Here is a 25,273-nt window from a genome sequence, read left to right on the forward strand (position 1 = left end):
ACCTTTTTTTCCTCTCTCGAACTCTGTTCCACTGTCTCCCTGTCTCCTTTCTTTCAGTCCACGCGCAAGAATGAGAAGAGAATTCACACGCAACTACACTTACAATCGAAACGACTTTTCCCACTCCGCTGAACAACCGGCCGATCGTATTTTCAGATAATATAGCGAGCAGTTCTTTCTTTCGGGAATGCATTCACGAGGACAAGGAAGTAATGAGAAATCGATGTGTAATGAGTTTATGTGTAACGTTCAATTGAGGATTGTATGTAATTGTATATATATAAGTACAATGCAGTTCGTGAGTTAAGATACATTCTCCTTTTTCTACCATGAGAGAAAAATAAATTATTCTAGTTAATAAAAAAAAAAAGAGTGCGTGTATGTCGTCCCCTCGCCATCATCTTTCCATATTAATTATACTAACGATTTCCAGCATGTTTTAATGCATTAATTATTTTTACTTGCATACAGAAAATGTAATAAGATCTTTCAGCTGAAATGTCAAATGAGTCGTGAAAAAGTGCGCTGGTAAAACATTCTCCGCAGAATTCCGTTTTATGATACAATAACTCTGTTATTTTATTTATGTGTTTCATGTATCTATTCTTACTGTTTAAAAAATCATTTCTTTCTCTAAGAATCTAGAACTTGCAACATGAACTAAGAATTTTTATAGTATATTTCATCATAAGTTTTTCATCGTAACATGATTTGAATTACATAGAAAAATTGCATTAGCCAACCGCTTTTTATATAAAGAAAAATCATTTTGAGGGAAAGAAAAGTGTATGTCTTTTCTGAAGGGATTTATTCTAGTTTAATTACTACGGAGAACAATTTTTGAAAATGATGCGACGGGCATCAATAGCGACCAACTCGCGATTAGATAATCTTCGGTCGCTCTAGCGCAAAGAATTAATACTATACAGAGATAACATTAGCGAGAGTAACGCTGGAAATGACGACAATCGTTTTTCGCTTCAAATATATCCGACTAGTGGCACGAAGAACGGAATGAACGAGACCATTAATCGATTAATTAAGTAATTACACGAATACGCGTTTGTGCCGCTTTAATATGCATTACATCATCTAATTTACGATTCGCTACGGTCGTCGGTAAAGTTACTTATATCTAGGACAGGTATGTACATATATGTATCCACTTAAGGTGCATAAATATTACATTGCGCAAAGCCCATTTATGTATATAAGTATAATACCACATACACACACGAAAAGAATTGATGCCATTGAATAGCGCCATAATTCTGTCCATCGTGAATCGATAGTCCGACGAGCGAAACTGTCGCTGCGTCACGAAATCTCGTATATACGTTTCCCTTCTGCTGTCATTTTATCACCGTTTTGCCCATTTTATCGGCACGGCCAACGCGGTCGTATCATAATTCGATAAGCTAGCTGGCAACAAGAATTATCTTTATCGCTTATTGCTTATCTGTCCCATTACTCCCATTCACAATTATTAGTCTACTAGAATAGTTTATTTAGAATATTCTGGACGTCACTAATCAGCTTTAATTGGCTTTTCCGGAATTTTCACTATATAAAGTAACACAAGGGACTATTTAGTCAATTGTAGTTAACTAAAGTTAAATAAAGTTATCTTAGAAGGGAGCAAGAAATCTTCTGGACTAGATTCAATATCCTTAAGACCTTTTAAGTGATCGATATCGGTGACAGAATCGTAGATATAGGACACTTCTGTCCTTCTATTTCCGTGTCAACACCGTAGACTGTTCCAATAATCATATCAACGATAATAATTACATACGCCATTACGTTCATACTCTAACAATCTTCAATATCTAAAACAATCAACCCCATTACGTGACTTACACGACGTCAAAATCGATCACGATATTTATGTGCTTTGACGTTAATTATTTTTAAGGAAAGTAAATTATTTAGAGGTCGATGTCGAAAATAAATAGATTTTTCACGTAGACGCGCATTTCTTCCATAGACAGATCTTTTACGACGCAAAAGTATATTTCAATTTTATCTCGGGATGATCATCCCTCGGTCTGAATATTTCGCCATCGCCGATAAAGGGGTGTCGGTAAAACGTACACGGCACAGATATCCCAAGAGCAAAAGGGGCGCATTCGTGCCAGCAGTTAGGTAGGCCTTAGGGCGCCGACCATGTCGCCCAACAGTCGCTCCACGCTGACATCGCCGACCGTCGGCTTGAACAGCAGCTCGTGCAGGGTAGCACGGCAGAGTGCACGCGCCGGTGGTAAAAGCAGCAGCAATCGACCCACCCTGCGCGCATCCCTCTCGCAGAACACCGCTACCGTCTGCTCCTGCAACGCCGCCACTCGTCCCGGCTCGCAGAGATTTCGCGACTCTACGATCGGAAAATATGTCAAAGAAAGTTAAAACGTCAAAAAAATTATGAAATAGATGAAGCAAAAGTCATTTTTTGCCAAGCTTTTCATGAAAGCAAGCAGAATTTATATGAATAACGAAAAGCAACTGAGCAACTACGCGATCGATGAGAATGATAAGATTCGAGAACATTAGTAATACAAATATGACGTTGCAATATACGTACGAGTTATGCCTGAAAATTCAGATGAATAAAGCAAGGAAAAAAGAAAGGAAGGAATAATCGTTTGAAAGGAAGAGATCGAAAGCTTTGACCTAACTTGCTCACCCGCCTTAAAGAGGACTATGGCCTTCAAGCAGGCGTACTCCGAATGATCCACCCTCAACGCGGCGCACTTTGCTAAGAGTTCCCTCAGCCTCCTCGCTTTATCAAGGAGAACTTCCCTCCGCTCTATCGGCAGATCCACGGGCACCAGGGTGGTCTCATCCACGGGAAAGTTCCACTGCGCGGCTGTCAGCACGAACAACTCGCTCCAAGACTCCTCCAGAAGGATAGTTTGGTCTCTGTAAGGAAGCTTGCAAGAAAGGACAACAGCATGATTATCTTTTTTAACTTTTGCGAGTACGAAGGGCTATTTTGCGATCTTAACTCAAATTCTATTTAATTTTGTACAAATTTTCATTTCACGTGTTATTTTAATTATCTGTTCTATTTTACCTTTACGATAGGAATATCTTTAAGTTGGTTTAACGGAAGACTTGATTAGAGCTTACTTGCAGAAAGGAATGTATACTCCTCGCCCATCGCACGGCGAAGAAAAGTAACTTCGCCGCGAACTCGTAGATATTTTCGGTCGGCAGGAGAGATAAGCTGTGCATGGCGTATTCCGATGAGACGGAAGTGATAACCGGCGGCGCTAAGCGAGTGCTCATTAGTTCCTCTACAACAAATAGACAATTTGCTTGAATCTCCTACTTACATGCGCGGTGAAAAGAAATAAATTTTACGTTCCGAGATCGCGACTTGAGAGTCACAAATCAACAGCGAACCTCTAAATTATTTATCACAACTAATTTATACCTTTCGATTCGATTCTGACATCGACAGTTGCCGCTTCCTCGGAGCTGGTAACTTCGTCTTCCTTGGCGGTGGTCATAGACAAAGATTCCGGAGACGGTCGTGGCAGAAAATGCGCTGCCAAGACAACATACAATATTTTATCGCGGAAAGAATAAATATATCGACTCATTGATCTTTACATCTATTGCTTACCGATGGACGGGGTGAATGTTGGTACCGTGGGTTTGAAGGGGAACAATGCGGGATATAGAAGTGGATGGTAGGTGCTGCTTGCGGGATGATAGACGTTAGGGATGCCCGTGTAAAGCCCCGAAGAAGTTCTCCTCGCCGCTGCAACAAGAGAAGACGTGCTCCTCGGTGCTCTCTCGTGTTGTACAGCTAAAAACGACGACGTCGTTAAAATTCCGTCTCTAATCGGAAATTTCTGTACCATCATATATTTGGATATTGTATATATAATCGCGTTATATTAGTTAAATTATTTTTAATTCAGTTTAATGAATAGTATATGCTCATTAAGTTCTCTTTTAAATATCCGATAAAGTAATAATTATCATTATATTAATTTAAGATTAATAGATAATAATTATAACTCGGTCCAATTAAAATAGATAATAATTACGACTCCATACAATTGCGTGTTCGTTTTCGCATCACGAGGGAGGAAGAAAGAGGCGCGAGGAGTGCAGCGGCCCTTTAATGGCACCCTCCCGCCTCTCTCCTCGCTAATTGATATCTCAGCAATCAAGTGTTTGGATTATCGCTCGACGCATAAGGGGGCCGGAGGTGTTTACAAAAGCTGTGAACGCCAGGCTGCTTCTGACACCGCTCGCCACCGGATCCTACCATTCGGTAAGCAGAGGTATAGAGTTTCATGTGGATGTGTGGGATGTGAGATGGCAAAGTGTGGACACTTCGCTTTTTCCAGGCAGTCTCCCTTCCGCCGCGCCGCCCGGGCGCCCGCGCCGTGCCGAGGGCCGAGCGCGTCACCGTGCATTGTAATATTCAACTCGCAGCACTTTGCGGATATATTCTATTCTACGGAGCGCATCTAAAAGCTCCGCGTTGTGTTGGAACGCAGCTTTTGCGTATCAATACGGAATATGAGGCTTATCCTGCACGTAGAGCGGAATAGAGCATTCCTAATATCTACACGAATAATAAAATTTATTTCAATTGTTTTGCCTTGTTGAACAGGTTGAAGAACGTCGTTTTTAAGAAGATAATTAATAAATGTTTTATTTCTTCATCTTCGACGGAGATTTCTTCGTCGTTTTTCTTATACGCAATATCAAATTAACGAGTATCTTATTTAGCATATTTCCGAGATTAGCAACTTAGAAATTGTGATTTACCCGCGAACACAAGAAAATACGCGGTGATTTCGCGCTGCAATCAAACGCTGAAACACTTTGAGAAGTTAAAACTCGATTTGTCGGGTGCCAGGAAGTTCTGCGACTGTCAGAAAATAGAATATACATCTCTCGCTTAGCCACACTCCTACAGCCTGGATATTTCCGTGCAAACATGTCGAGTGCCACTCGGTGGCCTTAACAATCGGGAGATATATCACAATGTACATTTTTTTCGTTTCTTTAACAAATGAGGTGTCAATGGACAAACACACGCATTATTATTAGAAGCGGATTTATGCACAACGGTCAGTAAGATTAGGCAAGCGCTCGGGACTGGTATATTTTAGAATCCGTCGCGATATTATAGAGCTGAGATGTGACGCGAATGATCTCTGCAATTGCCCCGCGAACATAAATGACCGATAGCTTCGGAACTCTATTAATCGCCGACAGAACGTACCGTCTCGCTTCATGTTGACCTGAAGACACTTTGTGAAACGGCAGGCCTGGCACTGGTTGCGCCGCGATACATCCACGATGCAGCGCCCGTTCTCCTTGCATACGTAATCCAGATTCCTGCGCACACGCAATTTCAAAGGCTTCCTTTTACGAGCCGCTAAGAGAAATCTCCCGGAGGAAAGAAAGACATTGCGCGGCGCACAATTACAAGAAAAATAAACGGCAGAGCAATTAACAAATCTGTAGGATGAGATCACACTTGCAGAGATTGTTTATAATCAGGCGAGAAGTCAATTACCTCGCGTACCTGCGGATAGACCGCTTGAAGAAACCCCGACATCCGTCGCAACTCGGCACGCCGTAATGCTTCCCAGAGGCCTTGTCCCCGCAGACTTTACACAGCGTTTCCCCGCGTCCGTTTTCCTCCATGTCCGACGAACCTGTTTGCAATAAAAGTCGACTTCTTGGAAGACATAGATACGTTTGACGCTTAATTCTAAATTATGAAGTAGAACATTTCACATATATTTTACAGGAATCAAAGAGAGACGACTCGCTGTATATAGTTAATCTAGCTATCAAGCAAATTTAATACTGACAAAACGAAGATTTGATAGAACATTTAACTTTTTACAAAACAATTTTATTTTTATATGATCAACGAAGTAGAAGAATATCAGAGGTATAACATTAAATGAGTACAATATGTTTTAGCAGCCGAGAGAAAAATTAAAGAAAAACTAAGACAAGTCCGCAAGACGCATATCCGTCATATCTTGTGGCTCGAGATGTATAGTTCAGGGAGGATCGAAGAAGGTTACTGAAATGCGAAGTCGAACGCCATAAGAGTCGTTGGAGAGTCATAATATCTCGCGCTAAAATGCCGCCGCGAGAAACCTACAAGGGCACGAGATATTTCCCCCTCAAGAGTGCTAGGCTTTAAAGTGACGAACGGTAATACGTCGCAGGCAATGTCGCTATGAGTCACTGACGCAACTACGAGCGTCTCTGCATTATGCATGCGCTATACAAGGAGAAATGCATACGCGAAGGAGAGCCAGCGCTTCTGCTCATTATCCGCCGTGGGATTTCCTTGAGCGATTTCCTTCGCTGTAAATACGCTGTTACAAGGGCCTTGGTATATGGACAAACTTAAGCAGTAAAACGTTAGCAGTAAGAAAATCAACAGTTTGGATTTGCTACCGCTTTACGTTATGCCTTAAGTTCTTAGCTGCGATTTGCTTACTGCTCAAGTTTTACGGCTTAAATTTTCTTGTGTGCCGTGGCCCTAACTTCGGGCTTCTCCGAGGGGGGAGAGGAGATACACGCCACTTTGCATATACCACACGATGTTAATGCGACAGCGAGGATTCGCTAAACATCGCTCGCGACATCGTCGATTCCGCATCGCTCTCCGATTGCGGTCGCTTTAAGCTCGATGCGAGTAACATCGCGGAGAAGAACCGACGATTTTTCGCGCGATCGATCATCGCGCGGGCTGTCTCGACGCTATTTTAACGAGTCCGTGTAAAATCGACAACTCCGATTTAATGGCCTAAGCACGATCGAAGACGCAACGTGCTGCAAGCACGAAATTTCTAATATTTTATTTAAACAAACGTACGCGAGTTCGACAAGCACGATGTTGCGTGATTTAAATATTAGAAAGGAGTATTAAGTATTAAGTATTAAGTATTAGAAAGAAGTATTAAGTATTGCAGTCGATGAAAAGATTTTTCTTGGATGTTAACGAACGAGTTGGATGTGCTTTTCATTAATTCGAATCTGCTTCCAGTTGTACTCATCAAACTTCGTGAAAGAAAGACGCGAGAGACTGGAATGCAAAATGGAGCGACGCGACAGGACGAGATTTCCGTTTATGCGCGATGGCCACCTTCGCGGAACGCGGCGTAATGGCCGGGACGAAATCGACAACGGAGCGAGTCGCATGTGTCTCCGGTCACAAAGTCGAGGAGCCAGGAGGTCGCGTGTCTTCCGAGCGACCCATCGACGAACGGCGAACCCTCTTTCTCCCGTGACTTTGCGTCCCCTCGCAGGCCCTCAGGGCTACCGCCTCCTGCCTGCCCTCCCACAATCGCCCTCCGCCGCCCGTCACGGACCCGATAGGCGCCCGGGCCACCTGGCCGTTTCCCAGGCTCAATAATGCAGCGCGCCCGACGTGGAGAGCATCGCCCAGGCGGCGGTGAACCACCATCGGCCCCCGGTCGGTCGCTGCCGCCGCGCACCGCCGCCGCTACCGCCGCCGGCTGGAGGAGTCCTTGGCGAGATGATGCTACAATTTCACCGCACCCTCACGCCCGCGAGACCAGGCCTTACACGTAACCACCAGCTCTCGCTCGCTCCTTTTCCCTCTCTCTTTTCTCGGCTCGGGTTGTAGGGCTGACTTCTTGATAGCCTGCCCTTCGCCGCGCCAAACAGAACCCTCTCACGCGAGCGCTTTAGCCTGTCATAACATTTTTATTGTCCGATGACCGCCGTCTTCCGCGACAGCAACCCATGACGGTCAATCTGACTCTCTCTCGGTTGGGGAAAATTTTGTTATAACGAACGGGTGTGGTTGGATTTTCGAACAGTTTCGTATGAGAAGCAACCTTACAGAGAATTATACACAAGCTATATACTAAAGAATTAATTAATTCGATCTGAGGGAGAGATTCCTTTCTCTGCATTATATCTCCATTGCGGCATTTAAAATGGGACAAAAAGTCGCTAAATCGGAAATAGATAATTAAAGTTAGAGTAATGCGACAATCAACCATGCCAAAAAAGAGAAACGACTACGGAGGAACAAAAGTCATTGTTTTCTTTTTTTTTCGCCCACCCCCGTGATGTCGCCTCGGCATATTGTAGCCACGCACAGTATGTCGGTGTGCAATTACACGGGGCGTATTATTTAACCCTGTTTGCACGAACGCGTGTCGCGTCGCTCGTGCACGCACGTAACATATGTCACGTTGCGCCAAGAGTCGCAACGGGGGTGAATCGGACACAGTCAGATTTTCCGCCCTTTCTAAAAATGCGCAGACCGCGCCGAACGAAAGGGAGATTATTGCGAAGTCGCGAAAAGGTTTAAACAAGAAATATGGAATATTTCAATACTTCTTTTTTTAGTAATTTTGATAACATAAAAGTAGCTTATTATACTTTAAAGAGAATTTAAAAATCTTTATTTCAATATTGACATTTTAAATCTTCTACATATACAAATATCATATTTTATTTCATAACTTTCATCTCTCGACAATTAAGCATGAATTAAAAATTTCGCCGAGAGTTCTTTTGGAAAATAATAATAAATGAATACATATATAGCTTCTTGAATACAAAAAATTAAAGACATCTCACTCTTCTACTTAATTTGAAAAGACAATAACAAGAATTTTGCTCCAACAAAATCTTAAACTCTTAGAATTGCAAGTGTCACAGAAATACTTGAGGGAACTTCAACCGACTGTTGAAAAGCCGTGATGAAGAACGTTTTATCGTATGTATCAACGGTGTGTTGCACCCGGGGAGACAATTTAGCGCACGCCCATCGATCACGCAAAGTTCGACAAGCGCGGCGCAGTTTGCGCTTGCAAACACTCGTCTAATGTCGATCCGATGACTTTTCGATAGTTCTTGACGGCGCGCGACGCGCTGCAAGGTGTCGACGGCATGCAAATTTTTTTCCGCGTCACGTCACATGCGTCCTTTCGCATAAAAAATGCTGATCGATCGCCAACCGCGCAATCTGTAGCGAAAATAGTCTCGTGTCATTTTTCGGCGCAGCTGCGAACGATACTCGCAAAATAGCTTCATACATTCGAGTTGCGATTTAAATAATGTGACAGATCTCTAAAACAATTAGAATGAATAATAATTTTTACGAAATAATGGAAGATAATAATATATCTGATAATAATAATCTGAAATAAATAAAATGATTCATTATTTTTACGAATTTATTGCGTCTATAAATAATAATTTAATAAGAAGCTTCTTGATATTTTATTTCAGCAATTTGTCATGTTATTCAAATCCATCGAGAATTTTTTTGATGTACAAAAAAGATGCCCAGAGATACGTAATACTCGCCATTGATAATGAAATAATAATGAAGTTACCTCAAAGGGTTTAGTTTCTACCCGAGATCTGCAACTCGCGAACACATACATGATGGAAATATCTTTCCTCTTTTTTCCATATATTATTCTTTAATATACCGAAGCTATTTTTAACATCGCGTGCATGTAAGTACGGACGGATAAGAATTTTCGTCTTTACTTTAACTATTTATTTGTCATAAGTTTCCGCCGTCGAGAAATCAGAATTAACTGGTGTCGCTCCCCCTCGATTAACTTACTAATTTGATTAGCTCCGTTACGAATGCACGTCACGTTATTCACGTATATTATCGGAACAAAGAGGGTTCATTGAGAAAAAAAGCACGTGGTGGAGTCCTCCGTTCCGCCACCATGACGCGTATCGCGAGATTGCTGAGTAAGTTTCACCTGGATCTTTTTTCCTAACTCCCTTCTATGACGTGACTTTCTTTCAGACAGTGAAAGATTTTTAATTAGCGCCCAATCCTCATTTATTTCTCATCAGAGTGATAGCATTCTCATTTAGCATCTCTACGATTTATTTCCCATATTAGAACCACAAGTCTAGACTTTAATCCAATTATTACACATTCGCGTAATTGTGAAGAGAAGTTCTATACAATCTTTGAAAAGTTATATAACTTGCGGTTCATACGTATATACATTGTCGAACATCGCACGGATAAAGGCTTGAACCGGCTGTTCAAGGTTTTCCCTTTTTCGTATACGCCCACGAGAACTACGGCGATTAATTTTTGATGATCCGCTTCTACGTAAGCATGGTCGTTACGTCGAGTCACCTGACGTGACTTTGTTGTACCTGAGGGTCGCAGTACAATTAACGATACGTGAGTAATAATTGATCCTACAGAAGAATGGCATATGTGGCATAATAGATCGTAACAGGTAAACCTCCCATTAGAGACAATTAATTATAATAATTAGTGAGTATCGATTACTTGTAAGCGGATCGTGTAAATGTCTGCACTGAAATTATGTTGAAAGCGAGATGTGTAATTAAAAGTTTTTGATAAAAATACAATACAGATTGTTTCGCTCTTATTTATCTAAATTTAAACAAAATAATAGAAAATTAATCTCGTTATACGCAATGCAATGTAAGGAGATTGATGGATCAACAAATACGAGCAAAAAAGGTGTTATATTAATTTATAATTTATTCTCAACTATATTATAAAGGTTTTAAGTTGCGATGTTTAAATAAAATGTTGGAAAGTTCGTAAAGTATATTTATATGTTAAGTATACTTTACAAATTTTCTAACACCTTATTTAAATCACAACATCGAACCTTTCTAACATGATTTATTATTTTAAATAGATCATATTTATCCTTTTGACATGTATTTTGTTTTATGCGAAGTAAAATGTTTAATATAATATAATAAATAATTTAAGAAGCTTCGTTCTTTCTATTTTACTCAAAAAGTTTCCTTTTATAACATTCTCTATGACTTTTGCAGTGAATTAAATGTATATAGCAAAGTGCATCGTTATCCAATTATTTATAACACTTAGCGTATATCGACAAGCACCCCCGCGCCGTTTCGAATAACATCGTCCGGATTTACGAAATGTTTGGACAGTCGAGTACCGGAACCACGAGGTTTCCGGCGATTACCGAAGTTAATGACGGGAGCTGCGTGCCTTTTTTTTACCCGATCCTAATTTTCGATTAGCCGCGGCACGATCGGTTCCAGCCACGCGCACGTGCACGCTTCGCACGGTTTGACAGTGATTGCGTGACACGCTCGACTACATCGTACACGACACCCGCATCGTGGCTATCCAGTAATGGCAGATCTATGTGATACAATTTTTTTTTAAATAAATTTCGTAGAGAGAAATTAATTCGCCTTTTTGTCTCCGCTGATATTTAAAGCTAAAAAATCGATGGAAAAGAATAACAGCATCTAGAACGTTGCGTCCGCTTGCAGTTACGTAACAATCGTGTGAAGCAACGCAATGTACGGGCTTAGAGGGAATGTATACTATTCATATTATGTTTTAATAGAGCATATGCGTACAAAGTATGTACCTGTGAAGCCAACAATGGAACGCACCCATTCGCGACGACGTACAGCCGCGTCGAAAGAAATAACGTGTGAAATAATATCGCGTGCGGATTCGATATGTATTTATTACATATATTAATAACATTCACGCGCACGGCTGCTCCCGGATACGCGTATTAAATAAAAACTCCAACAATTTGCGCGTATATAACGGACATGGGAAGGTGTGAAATGATATCGCGTGCGAGACCGGTACATGTTTTATGTAACAGTTTATTAACGGTATCCGTGCGCTATACCGCATCCAGATATCGAAGACCGGACGAGAGTTCTGCCCTCTCTCTTTCTCTCTCCTCCTCGCGTATTAACGTTTGCCTTCTCTTGACATATGCGTCGGCCACGACGTAATGACGGGCATTGCGGCACGATAATTGCACGCGCGACCACCGGAAAAGCGGGTTTACAGGTGCGTGTACTCACGGGTGACCGGCGGTAAGCGACGTGCCACGTGTCGCCCGTTAATCGCACCGCCGACGACGAGAACGCGCTGATTCCGCCGAGGGAGTCCAAGGGAGCTCGATGACGATTAAATCAGCGATGTTCGCGCGGACCAGTTATTTCGTCACGTTTCTTCCTTTCTTTCTTTCTTTTTTCCTTTCACGCGTGTTTTCCTTCTCCGAAGCGAGAAGTCCGTGTATAAAAGCACCCTTATAGTCGTGACCATAGCGCTTGTTTTTAACTCGACTTTAAGCACACATGATACTCGCGCATTTACATCGAAAAAATATAATAAAATCGGTAAATGTAATATTTAATACGATAATCTGCAGAAAATTTAATAGCCATTATAGTGTAGTGAAGATAAAAGCAGTTACAAGTTTTGAGAATTTTATTTTAGAAGGAAGATGGGTATCTCGATAACAGAGCTAATAGTGCTAATAAATGTATAATAAATGTTTTAAAATTGTATGTTTAAGAATAATACCGTTCGCGAAAGAACTTGGGTAACGTAGAACGAAATTTTAAAAAATATCGGATTTTGTACAAAATAACAAACAACACAAATAAATAAAGAAAATAATGTATAATTGAAAACAAACAATATGCTCTATTTTAACAAGTTTTCAATGTTATGCAAATCGCGAATTTACTGACTTTCTGAGCTGAATTTGCAAAGACATGCAAAGATCTTTAGTTTAATGCCAGTCAATCACGAATAGAATTTGACAAATAGAAAAAAGACGGTATTATTATACATATCCATGACTTGAATAGTATGTCGCAATGCAAAAGAAATACATCGCATTATATTGCTGTATTATAATGCGTATTGTTGGCAAGGAATACTATTTTCTTATGTATTATCTTATATGTATTATCAATAACATTATTATCAAAGTAATTACTTACTTGTATTAGATCCCTGCAAGTTCTGCAATAAACTCTCTCTGTTTCCTCTCTGTTCACTGCGATCTGTTAAATCTTCAGCCGAATTTGGCGATCGTCGCGAATGATACATAGATATTCTAAAGCCCCAATTTAGATTAGTGTATCGTACTTATCCAGTTTTTTAGTTTGTTTGATATGTGACATTTCGTAAGGTTAGCAGCAAGATATCTCGAAAAATTCGAGTCAAACTTCATTAACGTGTTCTCCAGAAAAAGTATCTCTTATTTCATATAATATATTTAATTCTATTTTAATATTTAAAAAATGATTTTTAAAATACTTTTAATTTTTAAAAATCCCTTACCGAAGTAGTTATTATAATACTTGAGAGTTCCCAGCGATCTCTCTCTCTCTCTCTCTCTCTCTCTCTCTCTCTCTCTCTCTCTCTCTCTTAGGATCCGATAAGTCAATCGCCTTAGAACTCTCTATTATCTAAATCAGAGTTTGCACCGGCACGTGGTCAGAGACTCGCGCCATGATAACAGCAGATATCCCCCAGAATTCGCATAACAATTCACAAGACGCGGAATAAAGCCGCGCACAATACAGCCGCGAGATGTACCCCTCCGAATTCCATGTCGATTGTTGCCGACTGTCCCGATCAGAGAATCGTGGAAAACCTCTCGATCTGTCTTCGCGATGATCGCTTCTTGTCGGCAAGTAAAACGCGTCGAACTCGCGTACGCACGTGCGATTTGTATAACTCGTAATTTTTGCCCGTCGCGATCTGGCCGCGGCTCGCGGCGGTGGCGCAGAGAAGGGTGTCAGCCAGCGTGAATTATCATCCCCCGGGGGCTCGCGCGGCTGGGCGGACGAGCTGTCCGTCGACGCGAGAACACGTGCGCGAGACGTCGACCAGCGACGACGATTGGCCGACAGGCGGAGCCCCAGATCTCGCAATCCTCGTAGGGGTTGAACGAGCACAACCCCTCGACTAAGCAGCGAGGAATATCCTCTCTTCCACCCTGTTGTAAACGGCGGTGAGCGAGTCGAAGCGCGAAAGTCAATTCGCGCGCGGTTCTTACCGCCTCTCCCTTCGGCTAATCGGGAAGAACCACCGGCGGCGTTATCGAGCGAACCGCGAGAGGGGTGTGAGGGAAAGCGAGCGAGGGGGGGGGGGATTGTGTGAAAAGGAAATTTATTTTATACTTGGTTGAACCCTTTTCAGCATTCAATAATAACACGTAATGAAAAAGAGGAAAAAAAGCAAAAATAAGTGAGAATGTAAGGAAGACTAAAGTATGTGTAAACTTAATATTGATAAATTAATGAACAATTGTGTTGTATTTTATAAACGAATTAAAGATTTGAAGATTTTCCATTAATAAAATATTTAATTGTAGATCCAAGATTTAAAAAATTTTGTGAATTAAACTCTAGAAATAAAATTTAAAACCGTAAATTTTATTTTTATAGAATTTTCAAGTATAACAAATGAATTTATTTTTGTGAATTATAAAAATATTTAAAATTGAACATTAAAAAATGAAATTAAATTTTCGTTAAGAAAGCATCACCTTCGAATGACAATCCTGAAGCATTCTGCATATTTTTAAATAGATTTTTATTTCAAACGTTATTCGAATCTTACCTTATGATCACGCTGCGTAGTTTCTAGATCGATTTACATTTTACATAGATCGACTTCGGCAATGATTGATCCTTAAATAAAGATCTGACAGGCCTCGTTGGAATACATTCCTGTTACCGTACTCTGGGAGTGACTGTGACATCTGGTAGTTTCTCACGGCGCTGCGACGTTACGGTTACGCAAGACAAGCGTAATGGCATACACTATTATGAATATTTCATTTATTATTTCCCTGGAAATCAATGATCGCCATCTCGAGAGTATACGTGTATACGATCAGGCCACCGTTTTATCCATTAGATATTTTATGCACGACGTATGGAACTCGCGAGGTTGATCAGCACAGAAGTAAGACTGAAGAAAAAAAAAGTTTGTTTGTTGAAAAATATTTTTAAAGATTAACAAGAGAGACAGGAATTTATTTTAAAATATATAACATATATAAATTAAAATTTGATATCTTGACAAACTTGAAATTTATTTCTTCTAGAAAAAAACATTCCTATAATCTATATAATTTTTTTTTTTAATTTTAATGCGAAAAATTTAATGATTGACAGGATTGCGCCTTAATTTTTTATAAGCCATTCATCATCTCCGGAGATTCCTCCTAAAAACATAAAATAAATAAAGAAACGAAGGAAAGACATCATGATCACTTTGACGGAAATTAAAGGTCGAGTTAACGGCGACAGTCTCGAGGGTACCGAGCCACCGAGCTCTCCCGTTAATTTCAACATATCGAAGTTATCCTTGGAGGGTGGTGAAAGGCAGGTCTGCGTTTGATAGCTCGTAGGATCCGCAAGATCCTCGAGTGCCTCCTCGACGATAGCGGGAGCAGAAAATCGCGCTGAAGTGGTAACGGTCGGGCTAATGGCTCGGAGACGATATTTTGTTAAACAAGGAAACCTTTTATCCCTCCTACCGCGCTTCGCTGAAAAAGACGCTCGACGCCTGCAGGGACGCCGTCTCCTACAATAGGACTATCACCGCCGTTTTATCGTGACAATTCGTTGACTCATTGTATTTACTACGAACAGAATACTTTAAAAATATTCTTGAGATAGCAAACCAACAATATTTAGACACATACAATGTATCTTCGAAGAGTTATATTAGAAGAGAAGGAAAATTTTTAAACTTGCTTATGTCGATTCTAAAATCTACAGATCTTCGTTAATTAATTTTATGTTTTTACAATATATTTTCATGCTTTTACAAGTAATATATATTTGCTATGATATATCTCAATATATTTTTTAAAATATATAAAATTCTTCTCTATTGTTTATTTCTTTACAATACGATTTAAAGTTCGCTCCTTTAACTTCGCTAGATTTAGCACGACTGAGTGTTTTCCACTTTCTCAATTCCACGCTGAAAGCGGCCCTGCACCGTTACTTCGGTTGTCTTGTCACCAGAAAAAGGACGAAAGAAACCGAAGTGTGAACCGCCGACCGCCATGACAAGGTGTCACCTGCGGTTTCTCACGGTTCGCCCACGCATATCTCGCCATTCTCGCGGATTCCTTTCGATCCACCCTATCTCTCACTCGAATCTTTTCATACTTTCGCCCCCTCGCCCGGGAGTCGATAAGTGTGACGTCGGCTAGCAGCACTCGATGAAGCGCTCGACAGTTTTCTCGCAGATAAGTTTAGCTTCATTCACTTCCTAGAGACTAATTACTCAAAAAAATTACCGAATTGATTTCTTCTTATTTTTCTGGTTAAACTCAGTTCCACAGATGTATGCTTGAAATATAGTAAATATAGAGTAAATGTATTAATAAATGATCCTCGACGAATGTGACAATTATTTCTGCAATCTAGTCTATTATTTTGACAATCACAATTATTAAATAATATAAGATACCTTTGGAATATATCACCAAACACTTCGTAATACATTTTACATTTTATGCTTCGATAGAAGAAAATTATGAAAAAATGTAATATCTCAATTTTTTCTATCAATATCTGTAACACTATGCAGTTGTAAAAGTGAATTGTATACATTCTCATTCCTTGTTTTATCATTTATAAAAATATTAAATGACATGTTTTCTTGAATATTTCATACTAAAGTAACAAAAGTATATAGGAAAAAAAAAGTGGTTCCGGCCGGGATCGAACTGGCGACCTTCTGCGTGTAAAGCAGACGTGATAACCGCTACACCACGGAACCTGACGGCAATACCTTTCTTAAATAAGACTATTCATTACGTCATGTACAAAATATTAATATACATTAAAGATAAATAATGAAATAATGAGTTAATAATGTATAGCATTATTGTATGTGTACTTAGAGATAAGCAAAAATCCGTACATATTAATAAATAATTAAATACATAATAATCGAAAATTAAAATGTAAAATCTACTTTAGCATTATTCGAATTTAATTAATTTTAACAATTAATGATATTAATTAGTATACGTTTAAAATAATTAATTAAGAATTATTAACAGCTGAAATATGTGTTTGAGAGTAAATTGAGAGACAGTCAATAATTAACAGGCCGTTTTAATTCTTAAATAATAAGATTTTTAATTTAGCTTCATCAAGTTTACTTTATCTTTAACACTGTGCATTCATTCCTAACTCAATTTCATTAAAAAGCAATTTTATAGCTACAAATAAATATAAAATAATAATATGTACATTACAGAAAATAACTTTAAATTTTTGTAAGATATAATTTCTATCTATTAGTCTTTGTTAATGTTAATTTACTTCACATTCATTTAATTTTATTCATTCTTACAGGATTCTCTGTTGTTGATCGAAATACATTAATTGTATTATTGATCGTCTCATGAAGTGGAAAGTCTCCGTTATCATCTTCATCCGAATCTGTCTCAGTCTCCTCTTTGTAATTATCTTCGTTAAAAGATGAATTATAATTCAATGTATGCCTTGATTGGTGCTCACAATCTGGGGCAAACAGTGTGCAGATTTTGTAAGCAGCATCCGGATTTACAGCAATCTTCAGCATCTCGAGACTTCCCTGGATAAATATAAACCAATCTTGTTTTAAGATTTTACAAATGTAAATTTAACTTTTCACATTTAATTATAAAGATGATACAATCTCTTCACGAAGAAGACCATTTAAATTCTCTATCAACACTCTTATTCAACTTTTTTATGTTGTTATTATTATTCTGAATTTTTCGCCCACCAGATATAAATCGCCCTTAAGTTGCTGTCCAATTATGACGATACCGGCGATCGGTTTCTCGAGGTTCCTCCGCAACTTTTTCGCGATGTACCTGTCACAATCGAGAATAATCGTAACAGCATCGCCCTTGATGCTAACTCCCAATCGATGCCACCGCCCGTCCAGAAACATCGACACCAAAGGAAATCGGTTCACTCCTATCGTCCGAATTTGTATTATAGAAGAGTTTAATGTCGCGTCCCAACGAAAGAATCAACTGTTCCTCGCCTCTGTCACCAAAAGAAAAGAAAGAGCTTAGCTTCTCTTATTCTTTATTTGAGACCCGTATTATTGTTTTTCTAATTGCAAGAGAAATCATATTTAGTTTTCGTTTTTAATAGAGCGATTACGTAACATGGCTAAAATGGGAAGACGAGGCTAAAAATGGGAATGCACATGGGGATACAATAGACACAACGAACGACTAGAAACCCAGTAACCCGTGAACCTGCAAGTCATAATTCAAGTCGTTGGAAAATATGTCTGGACCAATTTAAGAGGATGCCGCTGTGACACGCAACTTTGCATGCAATACATACGCGTGTCAATTAGCGCAATAGAGATCAGTTAGAAACGCATCTATCGACAATAACTCATACCAGAAAAAAACGAGCTTTCTTCTAAATTTCTCTCTTTTAAATATAGCAACCGGTTCAGTAATAGACCTTTATGAGTTATGGGCACAAGAAAAGAATTTTTACTTCGAAAACTTATCGTTGATTATCGTAATGATTATCGTTCAACTTGTTATTTAAACACACGAGTTTATTGTAATTAATACTATAAAGATTTGGTTGATTAGACCCAGCTTTATACGCGATCAAAGATCCATAATTTTGATCGCATATAAAGCTAAGTCTAATCAACCAAATTTAAAAGAATTATATATGGCGCGGCGGCGCGGAGCGGCGCATGACGTCACGGCCTACCTCTCCTAAGCGGCACGACGCGCGCGGCCGCGGCCGGTTCAAAAATACCGAAAACTTTCAACGAACAATAAAAGATCAACGTATGCCGAATCTTTCGTTAACTTTCACAGGTTTAACTGGCTGTATTCTACGTTCTGCGTTCTGTCTCGGTGGTGTCTGGTCGACGTAGCTGTCTCTCGAAACGCGAGTGTTATCAGATGCAACTCCCGGGTCGGCCAAGCGCGGCCGCCGCGGCCAGAATAATAATATCCCCTCCAGCGGCTCCAGCTGGCTAGTTCGGACACGAACCATTAGCACGGACGCAAACCATGTGCGGTTACCGAGCGATACGACGTAGTTGAGTTGCACTTTCTCAGGCGGCGCGTCGGAAAATGCAACACATCAGTGTTGAAACTGTTGAATGAGATAAACACGTGGAGTTGCCGAGAACACAGATTAGAGTTTCGGACGGAATAGAATAACATTTACAGTTCACAGTGAATGAAGAAAAATAAATGACTATGGCTAACAAGAAGAAAGTAAAGGCTTATGTGAAGAAGAAACGCACGCCGGAGAGTAAAATAATCGAGGGGTTACGGTCCAAGTACAACACTGTAAATATATATAACCTCGATAATGTCGTATAACAATGTATGTAAAGGGACATGAAACTAATTACAATGCGTAATTGTAGATAGACGTTACGAAAGCAACCAAGTTCAACGACCTCCCTCTATCGCGACCTACTCTGAAGGGTTTAACGGAGAACGACTACGTTGAGATGACGGATATTCAGAGGCAGAGCATCGGCTTGGCTTTGCAGGGCAACGATATCTTGGGGGCTGCGAAAACCGGCAGCGGCAAGACGCTGGCATTTCTCATACCGGTGTGAATCTTTACGAACCTTGCAGCCCTAGCTGACTACGATGTATGATTGATAAATCGTTGTTTCAGGTATTGGAAATTTTGTATTGCAAACAATGGACAAGATTGGATGGCCTAGGTGCATTAATTATTACGCCAACGAGAGAGCTGGCGTATCAGATATACGAGACGTTGCGGAAAGTGGGTCACTACCACGATATTTCAGCAGGCTTGATCATAGGGGGGAAGGATTTGAAATTCGAGAAGAAACGTATGGACCAGTGCAATGTAGTTATATGTACACCAGGACGTTTGCTCCAGCATATGGACGAGAATCCATTATTCAATTGTGTAAATATGCAGGTAATTTGTTAAATGACATTTTCTTACTCCTGATTAAATAAATTACATGCTTTTGAAGAGAAAAAGGTTAATTGAGATATGATTGTAGATATTAGTGTTGGATGAAGCGGATCGTTGCTTAGATATGGGTTTCGAGAAGACCATGAATTCCATTATTGAAAACTTGCCCCTTGAAAGGAAGACTTTGCTCTTTTCAGCGACTCAGACAAAGTACGTATTGAAAGATAAATTGTGCAGAATTTTGTCTTGTGATGTTACTGAGTGTATTTCATATATTTTTGTTAGATCCGTGAAAGATTTGGCGAGGTTAAGTCTCAAAGACCCGTTGTACGTGTCTGTGCACGAGCATTCTGCACACAGCACACCGGAGAACCTGCAACAAAGTTACGTTGTATGTTCCTTGGAAGATAAATTGGCAATGCTGTGGTCCTTCATAAGAAATCATACAAAGCAGAAGATTATCGTGTTCTTTTCCAGCTGCAAACAAGTAATTGTTTATTTTTATATCAGCAACTAATTGTCATAGACTGATATAATCCTGTCAAATTGATTTTAGGTGAAATACGTGTATGAAGCGTTTTGTCGATTGCGGCCGGGGGTCAGTTTATTAGCTCTTTACGGCACACTTCATCAACTGAGAAGAATAAGTATTTACGAGTCATTTTGCAAGAAGCAGCACGCTGTTTTATTCGCGACTGATATTGCCGCTCGCGGATTAGGTAAAGTCCTGCTCTACGAAATATTGTTTAAAAGATTTATTATTCAAATTTCTGTACCAAAGAATTTCTTGACGCGTTGAAAACTATATAAAATTTCCTCGTTTTATTTTATAATTTTATTAACTATAAACTGTAATAACTATAATTTTATAGACTTTCCTGCTGTAAATTGGGTGATTCAAATGGACTGTCCGGAAGACGTCAATGCCTACATACACAGAGCAGGCAGAACCGCCAGGTTTAAAAGTGGTGGTGAATCTCTCTTAGTTTTGTTACCGTCTGAAGAAGCGATAATTGAGAGACTTCAGCAACGTAAAATCCCAATAAATATGATAAAGTAAGGTCTTCTGTATATATATGTAAGTTTTGCTCTAATGTATTTACATTCGTTACTCATCTATCTCTGTATGTAGGATCAATCCAAACAAGCTGCAGTCGCCACATCGTAAACTCGAAGCTTTATTGGCGCGAGATGTGGCATTGAAAGAAACAGCTCAGAGAGCGTTTGTATCGTACGTCAAATCGGTTTTCCTAATGAAGGATAAAGAGATCTTCAATGTGCATGCTTTAAACACGGACGCATATGCCAAGTAAGCACAAGAAGTCGTTTATCGTCGAACGTGAATTATTATATGTATGTATAATGTATTGAATATTTTTTCATAGTAGAATTTTTTTTACAGATCGTTAGGTTTAGCCATACCTCCGAGAATCCGATTCTTACAAAGAATGCAGAAGAAAATGTCGAATAATAACGTTAAGACTGAAAAAGAAATAGATCAAATTTCAACTGATTTGGCAGACAACAGCGAACAAGAAGATAGCGAGGATAACTCTGACAAAAATGAAATTCTCGATAATAAAAATAATGAAAGAAGAATAGTTAAAAAGGAGAATACTGCTGCTCTTCAGTTTGGTAAGAAAATCAAAAGAATCGCTTTTGTATTCAATTATAGGTTCCTTATTACTTACTCCTTATAAAAAGATCACGTTTAACTATGTGTAATTATGCCTTTTTTAGATGATAGTGACGACGAAGATATATTAACTATAAAGAGAAAAAATATAGATATTGATGATATTCCAGTAACAGAGAATGAGGACAAAAAGACTTCGACGAAAAAGAAATCTGTTACAAAGGTCGCATTGGCCAAAAAGATTCTCAAAAAGAAGATTATACCTAATAAGAAGATTATATTTGATGATGAGGGACAAGTAAGAATTATATTACGCATCAATATAAACTACTTGCGATTTATGTAATCTTATACAGTTTTAAGAGATTAGTAAAATTCAGAACATATATTTATCTAAACTAATCGTTTCTTCTCGAGTTTAACAGTTATTCGATTATTTACCTGCTTGCTTATATAAAATACCCATGTTTCAGGAATTAGTCGATCCTACCAAAACAAAAATGTCAGAATTAGCACGGCAGTACGAGAATGAAGTCGATTCTGGTATTAATATCGAAATGGCCAAACAAATTTTGCGCGAGGAGGACCAGTACGATAAACAAAGATTCAGAGAAAAAATTAAAGAAAGACACAGAGAGGAGAAGAGGAAACTGAAGGTTGCTCAAAAGGGAGAAACGAATGACAAAGGAGACGAAGATGCTGGTGATGATTACGGTAGCGAAAGTGAAGCTGGTGAAGGTCCAGATATCTCGTGGTTACCTGATCCAGATAAGATATATGGCAAGCAACAAGATGAAGACGAAGAAATATCAACTGCCAACGAATCTGAAGAAGATGAAGAATCTGAGGAGGAAAGCATAGTTCACAGGTAAAAATCATGTAATTTGTATCTATGAATAATGAATGATTATGGAAAACTCAATTGAAAACTTTTTAACGTCTTTGTTATAGGCCGTCCAAAAGAAAATTAATAACGCAAGAGGAGTACAAGGGGAAGAAGAAACAAAAGGTATCCTATGTTGACGATCTACAGGCCGACGAGGAATTAGCGTTACAATTAATACAGAGTTAGCACCAAGTGCATATTTAGAGAAATGTAAATTTATACATTTTATTTATGAACGCGGCGGTATGTACACTTTACAATATAACGTTTTTATCTTAAAAGTAAAGTGTAATTTTACATCTTGTGTCATGATATTAGTTCAACTAAATAAAATTGTACTAAGGCGGCATACGAATATTTGTCAGCTTAATAAATTATGATCGTACCTTTCTTACGCATACAAATACCAGTGAGTATTCTTTTAATGGTAAGGTGTATAACGAGTACTTCACATTTCATACAAGTTACTCTCACAGTGATAATATTTGGTAAATTCATCTATAGGAACTGCTATTACTTACAATGTACAGCAAATATTTTATAAAATTCCGATTATTCAACAAGTAGGATATTGTAGAACGCATGTTTCAATGTTTGTGATCTATAGCAAAGCCAAAAACCGCCGAATTATCCAAGAACAATGATTTGAGAGAAATATTTCGCAGTTTTCGAGCCAATAGACGAAATCTCGTTACCGCATATTGTCGGAACGTTCCTTATCTTGCAATTGACAATTGACTAACTAGCTTATCGCGTATATATATTCTTTAGTAATACGTTATCTCACTAAAAATCACACAAGATTCTTGGTATATGTACTTCAAACTCGCCACTTTCCACGGACAGTTGCTACAAGAGATTTCAGCTAAGATAATAATTTTCAGTCTTCTTAAGCGGTCGCGATTTTGATGTGCTTGAGGATATTGTCGACGACCTCTCTGCTCGTCGCGGTGCCGCCGAGATCGCGAGTATGCACCCCTTCATTAATGGTCTTGTTAATTGCGTTCTGAATGACGGTGGCGTGATGCTTGTTGCCCAGATGACGCAACATGTCGACCGCGGCGTTCAGCATCGCGATGGGATTCGCGATATTCTTGCCGGCGATGCTGGTGCCGGTGTTACGAGTGCCCGGCTCGAAGATCGTGTAATGATCGCCGTAGTTCTTGCCGGCTAACAGACCAGCGCCGCCCAACAAGCCGCACACCACGTTCGACACGATGGCGCCGTACAGATTGGTCGTCAACACGACGTCGAACTGGTGCGGATTCGATACGAGTTGCATGCAACAATTGTCGATAATCATATCGTTGTGGATGATATCCGGGTAATCCTTGGCGACCCTGCGCGAGATCTCCAAGAAAAGCCCGTCCGACAGCTTCATGATGTTCGCCTTGTGGACCGTCGTGACTTTCTTGCGGCCGTTCCTCTTGGCGTACTCGAACGCGTAGCGAGCGACGCGTTCCGAGTTGGAATTCGTGATAATCTTCATGCTCTCGATCACGCCGCTAACGCTCTCGTGCTCCAACATGGAGTACTCGCCCTCGGTGTTCTGCCTCACGATAACGATATCGATATTCTTCTGACGCGAGTTCACGCCTGGATAAGAGACGCAGTGCAGCACGTTCACGTAAAGGTCAAGCTCATTTCGCAGAGCGACATTTCGAGAGCGGACGTCAGTCTCCGTACTGCGCGTTTCTATGTTTCCCTTCAGGGCCACTCCGTTCCTGCGTATCGATGTAATTGCATAATCCAGATCGACGTTGTCGTCCGCGTTGGGGTCAATCTCAACATCCTCAAAGTCCACCGGTACGCCAGCGTATTTAAAAACCTAAAGCAAGTAAATCATAAATTTTACTCCAATATCTTTAGGTAGAAGGTTTAAGCCCCTTGCACAATGCTAGGCGATAGCGATAGCAACAAAATTTTTAGCCTATCGGAAGCAGTGTATCAATGCTGCAGCTTTATCAGTAATTGTGTCGCTATCGCCTAGCATTGTGTAAGGGGCTTTAGGAATGCAATAGCTTTAGATAGAAAATTTAAGCTCCAGTAGCTTAAGGTAGAAGGTTTAGACTTCAATAGTTTTAGATATAAGGTTTAAGCTCCAATAGCTTAAGGTAGAAGGTTTAAGCCCCAATAGCTTTAGATAGAAGATTTAGGCTCCAATAGCTTTAGATAGAGAGTTTAGGCTCCAATAGCTTAAGGTAGAAGGTTTAGTCTCCAATAGATTTAGATAGGTTGATGAGAAATTGCGCATCTTTTATCTAATGATTCTTATATTGGTAAAAACCATAAAAAATCCAAGGACAACGTCTATGTACCTCCTTTACATAACCCATCAACTCGGGTCCGATGCCAGCTCCGGGCAGCATAGTGACGGTGTGCCTTCCACCATAATGGGCCTTTGGTATGGGCATAACCTTCTTTATAGTGGGGGTCTTGTGCTGGATGTCGAAGGCGGACAGAGAGGCGCATCGATGGCTCTGGAATATTATGGACTTGGGTTTCAGGTACCTAAGGACCGAGCGGGCAGCCATCTCGCCGTATTATTTCGCTGTAAACATAACGAAAATCAATCCCTCGATCGCTGTCGAGTCTCGAGTGATCGCTCAACACGCATCATTACCCAATACGTACCGTTATTCTCGCGAGTGCTATTTTAACGACACCCTCGACGCACCACGACCAACAACGACGCACTCGAGAGACCTTCCTTGCCTTGCCAGCACCCAGCACCACGCTAGACTCACCCCCCACCACCACACCGCACTACCTACGGACTGCTTGGAGCAGTCGGAGCACGACGCACGCAATTCAGGGTGCTATTTTCATGGGAGCGTCTCGATTAACTACAGCCATTCATTGGCCGGTGCTTGGGATTTTTCCATTGAATCACCAATCAGAAATTGTTATAAAAATAATAAACTTAAAATCAGGCTCGTATTTGTAAAGCAAACATGATGGAAAGA

General features: G+C 39.9%; 3 protein-coding genes and 1 non-coding gene across 6 annotated transcripts; 1 reads left to right on the plus strand and 3 right to left on the minus strand.

Moving 5' to 3' along the window:
* Positions 1 to 341: 341 nt before the first annotated feature.
* On the minus strand, positions 342 to 13,591 carry LOC139814089 (nuclear receptor subfamily 2 group E member 1). 3 transcript variants are annotated; one of them, XM_071780070.1, is made up of 9 exons: positions 13,142 to 13,591; positions 12,799 to 12,914; positions 5,546 to 5,687; positions 5,249 to 5,364; positions 3,626 to 3,811; positions 3,434 to 3,547; positions 3,127 to 3,293; positions 2,681 to 2,927; positions 342 to 2,371 (listed from the first exon to the last, which is right to left on the minus strand). In XM_071780070.1, the coding sequence occupies exons 2-9, from the start codon at positions 12,905 to 12,907 to the stop codon at positions 2,142 to 2,144; spliced, it is 1,311 nt and encodes a 436-aa protein (XP_071636171.1). In that variant the 5' UTR covers positions 12,908 to 12,914; positions 13,142 to 13,591; the 3' UTR covers positions 342 to 2,141. The 3 variants fall into 3 exon arrangements, with proteins under 3 accessions (XP_071636171.1, XP_071636172.1, XP_071636173.1); XM_071780071.1 differs by having other exon boundaries at positions 5,555 to 5,687; positions 12,799 to 13,591; XM_071780072.1 differs by having other exon boundaries at positions 3,626 to 3,763; positions 12,799 to 13,591.
* A 2,948-nt stretch (positions 13,592 to 16,539) lies between these two features.
* Positions 16,540 to 16,612, minus strand: Trnav-uac (transfer RNA valine (anticodon UAC)). Its single transcript has one exon. It is a non-coding gene; the product is annotated as a tRNA-Val (tRNA).
* Positions 16,613 to 18,962: 2,350 nt separating this feature from the next.
* On the plus strand, positions 18,963 to 22,656 carry LOC139815250 (probable ATP-dependent RNA helicase DDX10). The gene is made up of 12 exons (XM_071782031.1): positions 18,963 to 19,172; positions 19,253 to 19,444; positions 19,513 to 19,785; positions 19,874 to 19,995; positions 20,071 to 20,272; positions 20,342 to 20,504; positions 20,658 to 20,841; positions 20,918 to 21,094; positions 21,188 to 21,420; positions 21,526 to 21,719; positions 21,895 to 22,289; positions 22,373 to 22,656. Exons 1-12 carry the CDS (start codon positions 19,074 to 19,076, stop codon positions 22,491 to 22,493), a joined length of 2,355 nt encoding a protein of 784 aa, XP_071638132.1. The 5' UTR covers positions 18,963 to 19,073; the 3' UTR covers positions 22,494 to 22,656.
* On the minus strand, positions 22,519 to 25,096 carry Idh3g (Isocitrate dehydrogenase (NAD(+)) 3 non-catalytic subunit gamma). Its single transcript, XM_071782037.1, has 3 exons — positions 24,942 to 25,096; positions 24,626 to 24,858; positions 22,519 to 24,135 (listed from the first exon to the last, which is right to left on the minus strand). Exons 2-3 carry the CDS (start codon positions 24,839 to 24,841, stop codon positions 23,197 to 23,199), a joined length of 1,155 nt encoding a protein of 384 aa, XP_071638138.1. The 5' UTR covers positions 24,842 to 24,858; positions 24,942 to 25,096; the 3' UTR covers positions 22,519 to 23,196.
* Positions 25,097 to 25,273: the final 177 nt, after the last annotated feature.

This window comes from Temnothorax longispinosus, chromosome 6 (genome assembly GCF_030848805.1).
Source record: "Temnothorax longispinosus isolate EJ_2023e chromosome 6, Tlon_JGU_v1, whole genome shotgun sequence".
In the NCBI taxonomy this organism is placed as follows: Eukaryota; Metazoa; Arthropoda; class Insecta; order Hymenoptera; family Formicidae; genus Temnothorax; species Temnothorax longispinosus.